At 47.1% G+C, this 15,737-nt stretch overlaps 1 protein-coding gene across 1 annotated transcript; it reads right to left on the bottom strand.

Annotated features, from left to right (window-relative positions):
- Nucleotides 1–4,950: 4,950 nt before the first annotated feature.
- On the bottom strand, nucleotides 4,951–13,072 carry LOC135815748 (uncharacterized). Its single transcript, XM_065329084.1, has 4 exons — nucleotides 11,576–13,072; nucleotides 9,684–9,858; nucleotides 8,426–9,009; nucleotides 4,951–5,766 (listed from the first exon to the last, which is right to left on the bottom strand). The coding sequence occupies exons 1-4, from the start codon at nucleotides 12,521–12,523 to the stop codon at nucleotides 5,731–5,733; spliced, it is 1,743 nt and encodes a 580-aa protein (XP_065185156.1). The 5' UTR covers nucleotides 12,524–13,072; the 3' UTR covers nucleotides 4,951–5,730.
- Between the last annotated feature and the right edge of the window lie 2,665 nt (nucleotides 13,073–15,737).

Here is a 15,737-nt window from a genome sequence, read left to right as displayed (position 1 = left end):
GTCAAAGCAGAAATTTTCGGTGGTGTTTTATTTTCGGTAACGTCGGTGCAGGCAATTTTTACCAAAAATAAAACGCACCGAAAATGTCGGTACTACTCAGTAGTACTAGTACACTTACCTGGAAAACGGGTTTTACCGAAAAAAACTTCCCTCCACCGAACCGCCGATTTTGAACAATACCGAAAATATTACACCACCGAAAATTTCTGCTTTTACAGTACATGTACATGTATCTTACAAGTCCCTCATGATCTTGTTGGCTCTGATAGGATTGCGAATACATGAAATGCCACTGAATACAGCTGTGCGTGTGTGTGTGTGTTCGCGCGTGCATGCGTCTGTTATCTGCACACCTTGCTACCTGCTCCTGCTTGAATGAGGGGTTATTTTGGTTATTGATCCTTCGTTTATTCCATAGTGTTGCATGTGCACGGGATTTTGGCATGTTAGGGCGCGTTCAGACTGCCGTGAATCCCGTCAAACCGTGAATAGCGATAAACTGTGAAGGTCATTCATACTACTGATAAAAACTAGCGTTACCGTGAAGTTTTGCAGCTCTCGCCGCGGCACAGACAAGGGATTTTCCCTTTTTCCCCAACGCGCGTGCAGCCTGAGCACATTTTGAGTTGCGTTCAGACTGCCGATAAAAAGTGACGGAATGGAAAAGTCGCCAAGGTGATTTGATCACGTGACGTTACTGGCACGTTACCGGCGGAAAAGTTTTACTGCCGCGGCTGCTGCGGCAGTAAAAAAGTGCTCAGGCTGCATGCACGCTGGCAAAAAAGGGAAAATCCCTTGTCAGTGCCGCGGTGAGAGCTGAAAACTTCACGGTAAACGTTAGTTTGTTTGTTATCGGTAGTGTGAATGTCCTTCACGGTTTGACGGGATTCACGGTAGTCTGAACGCGGCCTTAGAGGCAGTAAAAAATGTCCGCCGGTAACGTGCCAGTAACGTCACGTGATCAAATCACCTTGGAAACTTTCCCATTCCGTCACTTTTTATCGGTAGTCTGAACGCTCCCTTAGGGCGCGTTCAGACTACCGTGAACCCCGTCAAACCGTGAATGCCGATAAACCGTGAAGGACATTCACACTACCGATAACAAACTAACGTTACCGTGAAGTTTTCAGCTCTCACCGCGGCACTGACAAGGGATTTTTCCTATTTTCCCAGCGCGCATGCAGCCTGAGCACTTTTTTACTGCCGGTAAAAGTTTACTGCCGCAGCAGCCGTGGCAGTAAAACTTTCCCACCGGTAACGTGCCAGTCACGTCACGTGATCAAATCACCTTGGCGACTTTCCCAATCGGTCACTTTTTATCGGTAGTCTGAATGCGCCCTTACCGTGGCTATTTTTAATTAGTTGTAATACTACATATACCATGGCAGTTTATAATAATATTGGTATTGCTGCATGCCATGGTCATTCATGCTGGCTCTTGAAGTTTGCGTTGCATTTTGAGTGCAACTCGGAGTACTGTAAAGCGTGACATTTTCGCGGCGTTTTCAGAATCCGGACAGGTTTGCGAGGTTTTAATTTTGCGATTGCAGAATGGCATTCTTGCTAAACCTGTGGCATTCTTGCTAAACCTTTCATGGATCTCCTTTTCGCGATTTCCACGCGGTCGCGAATTTCGCAGAAATTAGACCATCGCAATAATTTCACGGTTCACAGTAGATCTTTGAAGTACATGTGCCAGTACGTGCAGTATACGAGCACGTCTCAACATGCTGTTCATTCAATTATCAATGACATGTAAAGACACATGTATTAGTTAATTAGTTCCCATAGTAAATATGGCGATATGTTTTGAGAAGAAAATCAGACTGAAAAATCCTTTTTTTTAAGTAGGTACATGCATTGTACATAATAATGTACAAAAACAACTTTCTTGCAACTTTTTTGCAGTGATCACGAAAAATCGAAAAGAGCTTTTTGCTTTTTGGACGAATGATCACTTGTAATTGCTTGGTTCTAATAATTACTAGTATTAGTAAGCTCAAGAACCCTCGTCATTTCTTGTGTGTAAATGGTGTGAGTTGCTTCCTATCGTCATGGGACGATACGAGCTTATGTTCATTACGAAAGCCGGCCTAAATAGAGATGTGCTGAAAGGTGTCGTGAAGAGTGTGGCCGAACTCATTGTGGAGCGACAAGGAGCAATCCGCAAAATCAACACCTTCGGCGAGAGAGTGCTGCCTTATAGAATGTCGCGACACAGGAATACTATTACAGAAGGCAGATACATGCTTGTAGATTTCATCTTAGAGTCGAAGAGGTTGAACGAAATGGACAGATACCTGCTTATGGAGGAGCAAATCATACGACATGGTATAATCAGTGTTCGAGATCCCTATGAGCGATTAACAGAAGAGGAACTCAAGAAAAAGTTCTCTCCACCTGACCTCACCGATTGGTACCGAAAGAAGAAGGTGCCAAAGGAGGAGAAGAAATGACTTGCTTCTTTCTGTCCCTTTTGTGACCGTTGTGAGTACAATCTGTGCTCCGCATGTGTGCGTGTGTGTGTGTGTGTGTGTGTGTGTGTGTGCGCATGTGTGTGTCTGAGTCTATGTGTGTGATTACGTCTAGTGTAAAATTAGGCAGCTCTTATTTGCAACTAACTATTTTCTTTCTTTTCTTCTCTCTCTGCGAGTACATATTGGTTGTACTTGTATGTGCTTCCGTGTTTTAGTGCAATCTCCAGCGCTTGCTGTACATAGCTATACATATTGTTTACAGTTTTATGTACATACGGTCTATAAAATTGAATTATATTACCTGGAAAGATTGTAGGGCCAGGTTTGAGAAAAGGAGAGGAGAAATTCACTTGGATCTCTGTGCCCTTGCTGAAGCCTTGCAAGCCGCTTGTACAGTTAAGAAGCTGTTGATATCTAAACCTTAGAGACTGTTGTGAGGGATCAAGCCAACTTTCATGATCTGTATACAGATAATGCTTTCATTGTGTGATCAATTAGAATTTAGAATGATGTGAAAGAGAGAGAGAGAGAGAGAGAGAGAGAGAGAGAGAGAGAGAGAGAGAGAGAGTGTGTGTGTGTGTGTGTGTGTGTGACTTTTCTTTCATTCTCCTGGGTGGTTACCAACAGCCAGTGTATGCCGGAGTATGTGGTGTGGTGTGTGTGTAGAAAAAGAAGAAAAAAAAAGAAAAAAAGAAAAAATGGAAAAATGAAAAATAGGGATTCACTGGCCAGAAAAAGTCACTTCAAACAGCTGTGTGGTGGATACCAGGCTAAAAATAGTGGCGGTCAATTCATCAGCCTTGCAAGCTGTTGAATGGTATAATCCCAGCACAAGTTGCATGTCTAACATAGCTGTTCGCTATCATCGCTCCCGCGATGGGCATGTCTGAGGTGTGTGTGTGTGTGTGTGTGTGTGTGTGTGTGTGTGTGTGTGTGTGTGTGTGTGTGTGTGTGTGTGCATGCGTGTGTGTGGGTGAGAGAGAGAGAGAGAGAGAGAGAGAGAGAGAGAGAGAGAGAGAGAGAGAGAGAAAGAGAAAGAGAGGGAGGGAGAGGGAGGAGAGAGAGAGAGAGAGTGTGTGCGTGGGTGAAGGAGCAGACTTTTTTTTGTCTCTTTCAGCACTTGACAGATTATATTTACCGCTACAGTCAGGCATCGCTCGACTACACTTTTTTCTGGAGTGTATCCAGTTAAAAGGCAAAGGAACCGGAAATTATACCCTGTGTTTGTGCAACCAGTGAATTTTTATTCTAATACTTTAGGCCCCCCCCCCCCCCCCCCCCGCAAACTAGTTTGTGTGTGAAGTGTGTGGGTACAGTGAGGGCTGCGTCCTACCAGCCTGTGTACGTAGTTTCCCAGGAAGCGTGAGTTTCGAAGTCTGAGGAAAATGTTGAACAGTCTCTGTTTGGATGACAGCTACACCATTGCCATTGGTCAGTGGTTAGAGCATCACTGGCTTCAAGTGAAGGTCCCTGGTGGTGACAGTCAATTTTTTCTTCAGACTTTTCCCTTTTCCATTCCCTCAACCTATGAAACTGTTTGTGCACGTACTTTAAACTTCAGTATATGACTTAAGAAAGTACTGAGGATTAGAAACATGGGCCCTAAAGTGCTATTCAAAAATATTTGACACTAAGGGCGCGTTCGAATTGTTACTCTTTGACTTTTCGAGGAGCTTCGTTTTTCTGAAGAGGTGGCCTTATTGGCCTCTTCAGAAAAACGAAGCTCCTCGAAACTCATCTGATGGGAAGGTGGATTAGTTTCGAAGAGTTTGGAATAGCTACGTCACGTAGTACGTGGAGATGGTCGATCTGATCGGACGTCATCATCGCCATGACAATTCCACTGAAAAACTCTAAAATGATAGAGACCGTTCTAATGGGACACTTCAACTAATCTCTTTATAAAATTTGTTAGAACAGTTGATGAAGACAATTCGAACGCGCCCTTTGTATACTACATGTATAATTATATTGACTATTAAAACTCGGATAGAGAGTCAAGGATTACAATTTTTAAAAAGAGGACCAACTTATGGTCCTCTCCTTTTCTATATATTGACCTTTGAAAATACCCACACTCATTAGCGACCACACCATCAACAATATCAAACAAATTTGTTTTGACTCAATAAATGCCACTGTACTTTTCCATGCAGCACTGCAATTTTCCCTAAAAAGGAGTATTTTTTAAAACATTGGCTTTACATAGTTTTGACACTTTTTCACAGGGGGGGGGGTTGCAAACAGAGTAGGGGGCGCTGTGCCTCCACCCCTTTGGCTAGAACCCTAGGAGCTGCTATAAACTCAGCTGTAGCACTAGTTGAAGTAACTGCACCGGCATGTCAGGTGCTCTGCCCACGGAATTACAGTTAGAGCTCTTTTGCCATACACAGCTACTAACCGTCGAAATCGGAACTGTTTTTTGCCAGTCCGAAAATACCCTAGTAGAATGGATAGAGCTGGAGGATAAACATTCACTTTTTGGTGGTCTATAAATTTGCAAATGAAACACCCAGCCAGACGATGCCATACTCATAATCAAAACTTACCAATATATTTATAGAAAGGACCAAGGAACTACAAGTTACGCTATAATGTCCACTAACGCCACCAGTTACTAAACAATCAGCTCATGCGAGAAAATTGCACGACACTGACATTGTAGTTCCTTGGTCCTTTTTCTTTTCTATAAATTTATCCTTGGCTGTCTATTCGAGTCCACACCAAATAATTATTAAAACAGTGATAATTTTCGATTCAGCGGCTGTAGCTTTTTATTACAAGTAGTTGAGTCGACAAGATTATTTTTGAGTAAAGTTTTGAGTAAAGTTTTGAGTAAAGTTTTGAGTCTACCACTATTTATAAAATACTAAAGCAATTGATTTACAAAACCAGTCTGTTATCTTTTAGATTTGGAAATAAAGCAAAACAAACTTTAACAAAGACACACACATGTGCACTGAATCTGATATGAATACGTCAGTATACTCTGCCAACCAGGTTATGGTTGTAGTCAGGAGCGCTGTGCCTCCTCGCCTTGTAACATGCTGTCGAAGTCGAAAACATGTATTTCATTCTGCTCCCTCCCGGCGGCGCTTTTCACACATGCGGGTGTTCGTGTATGTGTGTTCGTGTGCACGAGAGAACGATTACGGGTATTGAGAAATATCGAACCAATTTCAAATGTTGTTCAGTCCATTATCTTTGTTCCATTGTTGAGGTAGTATTTTGCCTGGCTAGTTTTTTTCTCTCACTAAGATGGCGTTGAAGTACGACTGCGGAGGTTGTACTGCAGAGGACGAAAGCAAATGGGACACCAATAAATTTAGAATGCGTACAGGCGCTGAACAGCGCAGGCAACTAGCCCCCCCCCCCCACCACCACAAAAAAAAACACTGTATTTAAGTTCATCGTCTTCAAACCATAGACGTCTTTAAAGAGGAAGTATGGCCCTAAAATCAAATTTTCACCAGTTGTAGTCTTCTGGGTGCTGAGTCGAATGGTCTTGGTCCGAGGAAGCTGCGACGCTCCCTTCCTACTTGAATCCCAATCGAACTCGCGCACTTCCACCGAAACTGGGTGACTGCGCCCTACTAGATGGGGATTCGTATGCAAAATGTCACTAAAAGCGCCATTTCGTTCTTATAAAAGCACGGATGACCGCGATTGGCCCATATGTTGTAGTCTTTTGGACGCTGAGTCGACTGGTTTTGGTCCGAAAAGGCTGCGATGCAGCGTTCCTCCTTTATTCCCAATCGAACATCAACAAGCGGTCATGTGCTCCTGCGTACACCAGTCAACTGGTCACCGTGCCTGCAGGGTACAACTTACTAGCCTGTTTGACCTTTTTTGGGTGCAGTCCTGTCACTCGAGTTGAACTCGAGTTGAACCTTGGTGTGAAAGTTGTCGCCTGCTGGCGCGGTGACCAGGTGATTTGGGCACCCAGGAGCACGTGACCGCTTGTTCAACCATGTTCGATTGGGAATAAAGGAGGAACGCTGCATCGCAGCCTTTTCGGACCAAAACCAGTCGACTCAGCGTCCAAAAGACTACAACATATGGGCCAATCGCGGTCATCCGTGCTTTTATAAGAACGAAATGGCGCTTTTAGTGACATTTTGCATACAAATCCCCATCTAGCAGGGCGCAGTCACCCAGTTTCGGTGGAAGTGCGCGAGTATGATTGGGATTCAAGTAGGAAGGGAGCGTCGCAGCTTCCTCGGACCAAGACCATTCGACTCAGCACCCAGAAGACTACAACTGGTGAAAATTTGATTTTAGGGTATACTTCCCCTTTAAGAACACTATAAAGCCTGCTTGTGAAGTACTTTGTTTTGTGTAATATTATAACAAAGTGAATGTGATGAAGAGCTGGAACGCAAAACCCGCTAAATCCATTTGATCACCTGTTTTCGGATTATGGCAAAAAAGAATTCATATGTGCGGTTTGTATCTAAATCCATGGCATATTTGGGTTCCAGTTTTGAAATGGTTCTACTCAGATTTCGAATGCGAAAGTCTGCTTGCAAATGCCCCTAGACCTTTTGCCTGCAATGAGCTGAAAATCTGATTTCCTCAAATTTAACTCTTAAAAAATATATATATATTGGGGTTGCATCCCAGCTCTTCACATGTCACAGAGAAGCAGAACAGTGAAGTGAAGACAGACGCAATGGCATCAAGAAAGTTCCCCAAACACTAGAAGACGTTCCTGAGAATTTCAAAAGAAGCACAAGTGCAGTGTTCTTTGAGACAAGAATGCGATAATGCTCAGAAAAAGGACACACTTCAGCCTCTTTACGAACATCTTGAAAGTTTTCGGTTTCACTTGCATAATTTCAAGCCTTATCGTCAGGTGAAATAGAGGCAAAAATCAAATGAACAAGGACAATGGATGAAGTACAATAGAGAGGTAATTGTCGCACCACACTTTACGCCGGCTTGTTAGGTTTCCTCACACTTGCACCTTTCACGTCCCCATTCCGTTCTATGTGTATGTGGCACCCAATCTTTGTTGTTATTTTACCTCTTCTTCCTTGTGCTGTTTCATGTATTACTTCTCTACTGTACTTCATCCATTCACGGTCCTTGTTCATTTGATTTTGCCTCTATTTCACCTGAGGACAAGCCTTGAAAGTATACACTGAGTGAAACCGAACACTTTCAAGATGTTCTTAAAAGAGGCTAAAGCGTGTCCTTTTTCTAAGTACAAGCACATGTACCGGTATGGTAAATAAACACGTGGAGACAACAAATTCAAAATCATAGCAATAAAAGTATTAATTCTGCCGCCATCACCACACATCAACGAAGTCATCTGGAATTTTGCAATGCGGCTTCATCATCACTTTCCTCGTTCACACTCGCAATTGCACTGTTCATTTTGTGAATGTTACCTACAGTTCTGTTATTTTCTACTGACGAGCGGAACGCGAAAAAAATCTAGATTTTGGAAACCTCGATGAGTTCGCTGATGTGTGGTGGTGACGGCAGGATTGATACTTTTTATTGCTATTAACATGTATGGTAGGTTTGAATTCCCACCCACACTGATTGCCACAACCTAGTTGTCTCGTGCAGTCATAGGCGAGTGCTTTTGCTTGGTACTATACCTAGCTCCTTTTGTCCTGAGTTGGAAACACTGGTGCTTTAGTCGATCACTTCATATGACCTAGTGATTGAGTGCTGGCCAATGAAACATGGTCTCAGGTATAGAGTGCCTGGCTACGCTACACTGAATCGATATTCATGTACCACGCTTGAATGAAAACTACCATGGCGATGTACTCAGTTTATAGTTTGATCTTGTGTTTCATTCATGTTATCTATTGAACGTTAGAAGTAGCAAAACTACCCCCCCCCCCTTCCTTCCTTCAGCCTACCCTCTACTCTCATGCCTCCCCCCCCCCCCCAACTGACAGACTGCAGGCATGACACATTCAACTTACACGTGACGCTGTTTGACTAGCTGGAGTAGCCGGAACCAGTTTCCTCTTCGGTGTACTTTTGACTCTGTGCGGTGTCTTCTTGCTTCTCTGCATAGTCCCGCGGGCGGCGGAGTGTGACAATGAGGAGGGTGGGGCAACACCACTTCTGCTGGTCGCGCTATTGCCAGCCACTCCCGTACGGCTTGTGTCGCCCGCTGCCGCGCTCTGTAGCTCACCGTCTTCGAATTCCACACCGCTGTCCTCGGCGAGGCTGGATGGCAGCTGCATAGGCGGCGGAGTTGGTGGGGGTTCGGGCCCGTCGGTGCTATCATTGCCCATTGCAATGTAATTGCCCATAGGCAAGCCAGCCCGGCCACGGTCGTGGCTGCTCGTGATTGGTTGCCACGGCGTGCTTGCCGACGCGGGGACCTCGCCGCCAGTGGTGTTGTATGGCTGAGCTAGATTGAACGTGGGCGGGTGTGCAGGTGCTGGTGACATAATCATTGGGCCGTATGGGGTCGGTGGTTGTTGCGCGCTAAGCCGTGGTGACAGGTTTGGCATGCTCGCTGTGGTAGTGGTTCTATGTAGGCTCCCATTGGTTGCTCCTGTGTGAGAGAACCAGGCAATCATAGGCATGTTGTAGGTGACAGGGGGATTTGCTAAAAAATAGCCCACTGATTGCAACCTGTACACCTTTGGTCAGCGTGCAGGTCGACAGCACCAACCACCTAAACGTCATGAACTCCTGGATTGGGATGATGGTTTCAAGCCCCCCCCCCCCCCCCCCACTGCCCAGCTGTAGTACTGTAGTGGCCTGCTGGATCAAAATCGTTCACATGGAGTGAGTACTAGTATTAGACACCCTTAGCAAAAACTGCCTCCTTCTAAGGTAAGAGATAGCCCTACAATGTATCGCTACAAGCAGTCACCACCCCTGTAATCAATCACTAACCCCATAAGCAGTCATAAACCCTATAAGCAGTCACCATCCTTAAAAGCAGTCATGACCAATACAGGCAGTCACAAACCCTATACACAGTCATAACCCCTATAAGCAGGCACCACCCCTATAAGCAGTCATGACCCCTATACGCAATCACAACCCTATATGCACTCATCCAGGCACACCTTCCGACAGCCAGTCACATGCAGACACCCAGTAAGCACAGGGTCGTCTATGTATCAGATGTGCAACATTCCTATCGCACAACTTCGGTTCTATAGTGAAGTTGCCACGTGTACATTGTAGAGTGCTCACAAGATTACCACCATCACTTACCTACTGGCTGCGCACTGCCTCCAATCAGCCGAGAATGTACCTCCTCAATGTGCTTCTCCATGCGCTCCAGTCGTTTGGAGGGGTCTCTGAAGACAACTGCAGTCCAACACAGAAAGATAGCACCTGCGAGGAACACACCTTGTCGAATATACCAGTTCATTCCGGGTACGGTCACCTTCGCACAGAGACAAGATGCACATAAATCAGGATGCAATGAGCCCTAACCATCAAAACAAAATGAAAGGACAAGACAAACAGCGGGGAGAGAACTGCACACCACTGCATGTACAATGTAACACGATTTTGCGATGATGACTACGCAACAAGTTTCTGCCAACTTGAATATGTGATGATGAGACGGCCAAACAGAACAAATAGAGGATTGCAATAGCAAGTATGGGTTGTGAAAACAGTACATAGAGCAGTAAATCACTAGAGTTATAGACAGAACGAGATGGCTAAAGGGGAGAGAAAAAGAGAGCAAGAGAGAGAGAGTCACACACACATAGCGCGTCGACATACAACTCTTTGTCCATTTATCTTGCCCTCTCGGAGACAGAGAGACAGGCAGGGCGACAGGGAGCCGGAGGGGAGGGATATAACGTAGAATCCCGTGGATAAGCCCACCCGCGTATAAACCCATGCTCGCGCATAAGCCCTGGGTTAGTTCAAACATCACAAAGCTTCATCGTACACTTGAAGCCCATGGGCCTAGCTCATACGTACATGTAGTTTTTTTGTACATTTCAACACAATCATCTGTGGTTTTTGTTTGCACAGTGGTTTTCAGCAATGTACTTCTCTCTTCCTTGATACTTTTCAATCGCACAGGTTTGGTGTCAGCGTATAAGCCCACGCATGCGTATAAGCCCATGTTCTCGTATAAGCCCACCGAAACGTCCTTGTTAAACAAATAAGCCCATGGGCTTATCCGCGGGATTCTACGGTAACGTAATCAAGTGTAGTGCTGCACTGCTCGCGGAATGCTCACTGCCCTTATAAGGCAGAGCTTTCCGTACTGCCAGATGATCATGAGTGAACATGAAGCTCTGAGTCGGAGCGCTTCCTCTCTCTCTCTCTCTCTCTCTCTCTCTCTCTCTCTCTCTCTCTCTCTCTCTCTCTCTCTCTCTCTCTCTCTCTCTCTCTCTCTCTCTCTCTCTCTCTCTCTCCCTCTCCCCCCCCCCTCTCTCTCTCTCCCTCTCCCCCCCCTCTCTCTCTCCCTCTCCTCTCTCTCTCTCTCTCTCTCTCTCTCTCTCTCTCTCTCTCTCTCTCTCTCTCTCTCTCTCTCTCTCTCTCTCTCTCTCTCTCACTCTCTCTCTCACTCACTCTCTCACTCTCTCTTTGTCTCTCACTCTCTCCCTGCTGTGCAGATAGATAGATAAAGCTGAGCTAGTCTCGGGATGTACCTCCTGGTATTTCTGGTAATATGTTGGCTGAGTGCCAGAGGATCGCTTGCTGCCAACACCGTGTACTGGTGCTATTCCTACCAGAGATTGGTACGGACGGGGTCACGGGTGTACAGGCTGCATGGCAGTATACTGGGTAAGCGGGTCACGTGTGTACAGGCTGCATGGCGGTATACTGGGTAAGCGGGTCACAGGTGTAGCCTGTGTGTATGGCCCTATGGGTGGTGCCGGCTGTGTAGATTTGGCAGGCCGGCAAGCACTCACGGTAGTATGCACATCAAGTTACGGCCCAGCCCTGGATCTGTCCAGCACTTACAGGCCCGTCGGAACCAATCCGGTTGGTCCGGTCATCGCCGGACCAACATTATGGCCTCGGACATGTGTACACTGCTGAGGTCATGTTTACCCGCTCTCATACACAAATAATGAAAGACGATGGTATGACCAGACCAATCAAAGATTGCTTCTGGCGGTCCTGAGCCTTACCATTGGGTCTCCTGTCCACCATGCCGCCAATCTCTGGCAGAAGATCTCCACAAGGAACCCCGCAACACACAGGGCAATGAGAGGCAACCGAGCACCACTGGTCATGGATGAGTTGGTTATGAAGATAGCAACAATGAATAGCGCAGTGTAGGTCAGGAACATCTTTGCAGTCATCCAATCCGTTCCAATCGTCGACAACCAGGCCTCGTTTCTCGCCAGGACGGTGAACAGGTTGCCAAAGTTTCGCTGCCATATCTCCGACTGTGCTTCGGCCTCTTTCCGAGCTCCTTCTGCCTCCTTACGGGCAAGCTCTAAGTCGTTCTGTAACTGATTTCCGTTGCTAAGCAGTGCGTCTTGGTTTTGCAGCGCCGACTGCTGCATCTTCAGCAGCTGTTCATTCTGCTTGGCGGATTCGTTCAGCTGCCCGACGACGTGCTGTGAAGTGGCGGAGAGGTCGTTCACGGTTCTCTCCGTGCGCTCCTGCCACAGCTGCCCGGCCAGGAAGAAGCAGATGTTGCTGGTGTGGGCAGTGAACGTGGACAGTGCATTGAACGCCTCGCCGTCCATTCCCCTCGTGCAGTCCTGCAGACTCAGATCGGATGTGCACGGGTAGGTGCTGCGTCCATACTGCTCTAGATGACAGTTGGTCAATGAGAGAGCCAGGTAGCCCTGACGGACATCATTCAGATCGGCACAGCTGCTTCTCAAGCTCTCAACGGCATGCTTCCAGCATGAGTGCTGAGCAGCTCTTTGCTCCAACTCGTCCAATTGTTTCGCGCCCTCTTGCGATCTCTCTGCATTTTCAGACCTAGTTGCGGGCCGGAGAGGAGAGTCGCTATCAGCATTGCTCGCAAGTGCTATTCTTGACAGGAAAACGGCCGCGAAAGTAATCACACCCAGCCACACAGTGCGCTGCACCGCTGCGAGAAACAATTCAGCTAACTTCATTATCGCTCCACGACGGTCTACGAGTGCGAAACTCTCCTGTACACACTACGTAGTCAGTTAGTGGACAGCAAAACAGTTGCCAAACGCCGCCGCCACGTCGCGTCATCTAGATTTTCTCCTCACTCGAGAACGCCATCCAATATCAGCCCCTGCGCGGCGGGCTATGTAGTCTGGTCTCCACGCTCGACTACTACTAGTAGATCTACTACTACTAGTAGATCTACTCTAGCCTAGGCCTAGTCGTTACTCGTGGATCAGTTGTTGTTTTCTTTATTTGAATTCGCTAAAATCGGCTACTCGGCTGCGTTAGCACCCCGTCACAACTAACAGCTGCGTAAAGTCGTTAGGGGCTAGCCCGGCACGAGATTCCAACTGGGTATTTCAGCAGGGAATGATGAATACTGAATTGTTGCCTGTTGCAACAAGGACTACTGCGCACATCCAGGCAGCTCAGCTTACCACCAAGTCTTGGCCTACCAGTACCAACTATTATCACGATACACACCTTACACTTGCAGTGACTTCGGGTCGGTGGAAGATGGTGAAGTGAAACGATTCAAATTTTCGCTCTTTTTCCCGACAGCATGCATGCATTATGCCAATGAGTGATTTTCAGACTGTAGTGTAGGGGGATTGGATTTTTCGTACGGGCGGCAGCACCTTTTTTGGCTCCCGAAAAGCGGCCTTTTTTGTAATTTCCTGGGCTTTAGGCCACCGGAAAAGTCCTTTATTTAGTAATAAAATGGCTAATAAGCCCGCTGCTGAAGTGGACATTGCAGTCCTGATCGACGGGGAGCTGAGGGACCTCATCAGGCAGCGTGGACTGGAAATCCCACGAAAAGCCACCAGACCCGATCTTGTTGCCCTGCTCAGAACATCGCTGGATGAGGACAAAGAAGTAAGTGAACCTACTAGCACGAGCCCCCTGGCTGCTAATGAGGGTGTTGTTGCCAGCCTGTGCTCAGCTCTGTCTGAACTCACTAATGTCGTCCGAGAGTTGAAGACTGAGTTACACGCCATGAGAGAAATAGAAGCTAAATTCAACGATTCTGCCAGAGAGGTGTTGTGCCTGAAGACGGAAGTACGGGAACTTAGGAACGACCTGCATGCCAAAGTTGAGAGGTACGATACGGTGATTCAAACTTTGAACAATGACCCCACTGAACCAAGCTTTACCAAAACCGTATCCTCCACCCCACAACATCGACCCACGTATGCAGAAACTTTGCACCAACAACCAGCATTGCAGCCCAAAAATACTGCCCCTGCAGCTGCCCCAGCTGCCCAAAGGCCACAACGCCAGCCTCCCAAGCCGTACAGGCGACAGGAATCGTCTCGCTGGCTGGCACCCAAGCTTCCAAAGAGCACCACCCGATGTGCACTAACGGGTAAGCCAAGAGTCAAAGTGTTCTACGTTGGCAACGTGGACCCCGAATGTGATGCCAAATCAATTGCAGAGCATTGTCAGGCACAGGATGTACACATCGTGCAGAGTGTTGTGTACACCTCGGAGCGCTTCCGAACAGGGTTTGCCAGGGTCACAGTGCTGGCGTCGGACGCCACCACCGTACAGGACAAAGCATTTTGGCCGGACTCGCTCGGTTTTGCAGTTCGTGAATGGCGCTTTGGTGCTGACGGCACAGCTCCAGCACTCACATAATGCCACACACCACCTACCGGTATTCACAGCCCCTGAACCCGCATGCTCCTGTGTTCACCCCTTCGTCTCCAAATCCCTCAACCCCAGCATTCTACTCTACAATTCATCCATCCAACCGACTAAATGTTGGCCACATAAACATTTGCAGCCTACGACATAAAACCCATGTTATAACTAAGCTAATAGATGAGCACTGCCTAGATCTGCTGGCGGTTACGGAAACGTGGCTCGACTCAAGCATCTCGGACACTGAGGTTTCTGTACCAGGCACAATTCTCTTACGTCGAGACAGGCCGTGCGCTGATGGATGCACTTGCCTATCCTCCTGCACTCCATGTCGTAAAGGAGGCGGGATCTGCATCTTCGTAAAGGAACATGTTAAGGCTAAGCACATCTTGGACCGCTCACACTCCAGTCTAGAGTTGATGTGGCTTAGAGCTGGCACAGGCAAAGATAGTACCTTGTTTGGTTGCATATACCGTCCCCCATCCGAGCCGGTAGAGTTTTGGAATCGGCTCGCTACATCCACGGAGCAGCTGGACGGCGAGAATATTGTGTTGCTAGGTGACATAAATGTGGACTTTCTGCGTCAGACGTCCAGTGCGTTCCACCATCTCAAAGACACGTTGCTACTTCCGTGCAGACTGGCCAATAAAGTAACTGAAGCAACAAGAATAACAGGCTCTACCCGTACATCCATTGACTGTATTCTCACAAACATTGATCGAGTTCCGTCAGCCTCTGTCGTGGACTGTGAGTTTTCAGACCATCGCCTCGTCATTACTTCCATCCCAGTGCCCATCATGGATGCGCGGAGCAATACTACTACCCATCAAACACGCAGAGACTACCGGAACTTCAACGCTCAGCGTTTCTGCGATATGCTGCTGTCCTCCGATCTTCATATCTTTACATCCCGTACCCCAGACCTGATGTTGGACGAGTGGACAGGGAAAGTCAATGCCGTGCTTGATAGCATCGCACCGTACGTAACCAGGAAACACAGGAAGTCCCGTCGGAAAAATTGCCCGTTCATGACCTCGCCCCTCCTTGCCTTGATTAGAAAGCGCAAATCGGTCTTCAAGAAACTAAAAGCTACTAACTTTCGAGACGAGAGCCTATCTGTACACTTCAAGCGGCTGCGCAACCAGTGCAATAACTTGTATCGACACCTACAGAATCTTTACTTTTCAGACCAGTGCCAGCGGTATGAACGGGAGCCTCGGCAGTTCTGGAAAGCCTTGAATATGATCACAAAGCGTTCCTCTCCGAAGCAAACGGTTACCATCCCACCTGAGCGATTGAACGACTATTTTCACTCGATTGTCACAGATAAGGAAGCGAATTACAAGCTCCCAATGGGACCTGCTAAATCCGACGACCTTACTACGTTTTCAGCCGTTACAGTAGCAGAGGTGAAGCTTCGGATCGGTGACCTCCAAAGTAATAAAGCCCCTGGACCGGACGGCATTCTTCCGTGTCTACTTAAAATATCAAAAGACGTAATTGCTCTATCACTTGCTATCTTATTCAACACTTCCCTCTCGTCTGGTC

Source organism: Sycon ciliatum, chromosome 4 (genome assembly GCF_964019385.1).
Source record: "Sycon ciliatum chromosome 4, ocSycCili1.1, whole genome shotgun sequence".
In the NCBI taxonomy this organism is placed as follows: domain Eukaryota; kingdom Metazoa; phylum Porifera; class Calcarea; order Leucosolenida; family Sycettidae; genus Sycon; species Sycon ciliatum.
Note: the sequence above shows the minus strand (reverse complement) of the source record. Positions and strands in the feature narration are given on the sequence as shown.

Bases quoted from the DNA above. Each gene is read 5' to 3' on its own strand.
- LOC135815748 (XM_065329084.1), bottom strand. From the start codon at position 12,523: ATGAAGTTAGCTGAATTGTTTCTCGCAGCGGTGCAGCGCACTGTGTGG. The intron at 9,859-11,575 runs GTAAGGCTCAGG...CTCTGTGCGAAG, and splicing joins GGTGGACAGGAGACCCAATG to GTGACCGTACCCGGAATGAA. The intron at 5,767-8,425 runs GTAAGTTGAATG...CGTCCTCTGCAG, and splicing joins CTAGTCAAACAGCGTCACGT to TACAACCTCCGCAGTCGTAC.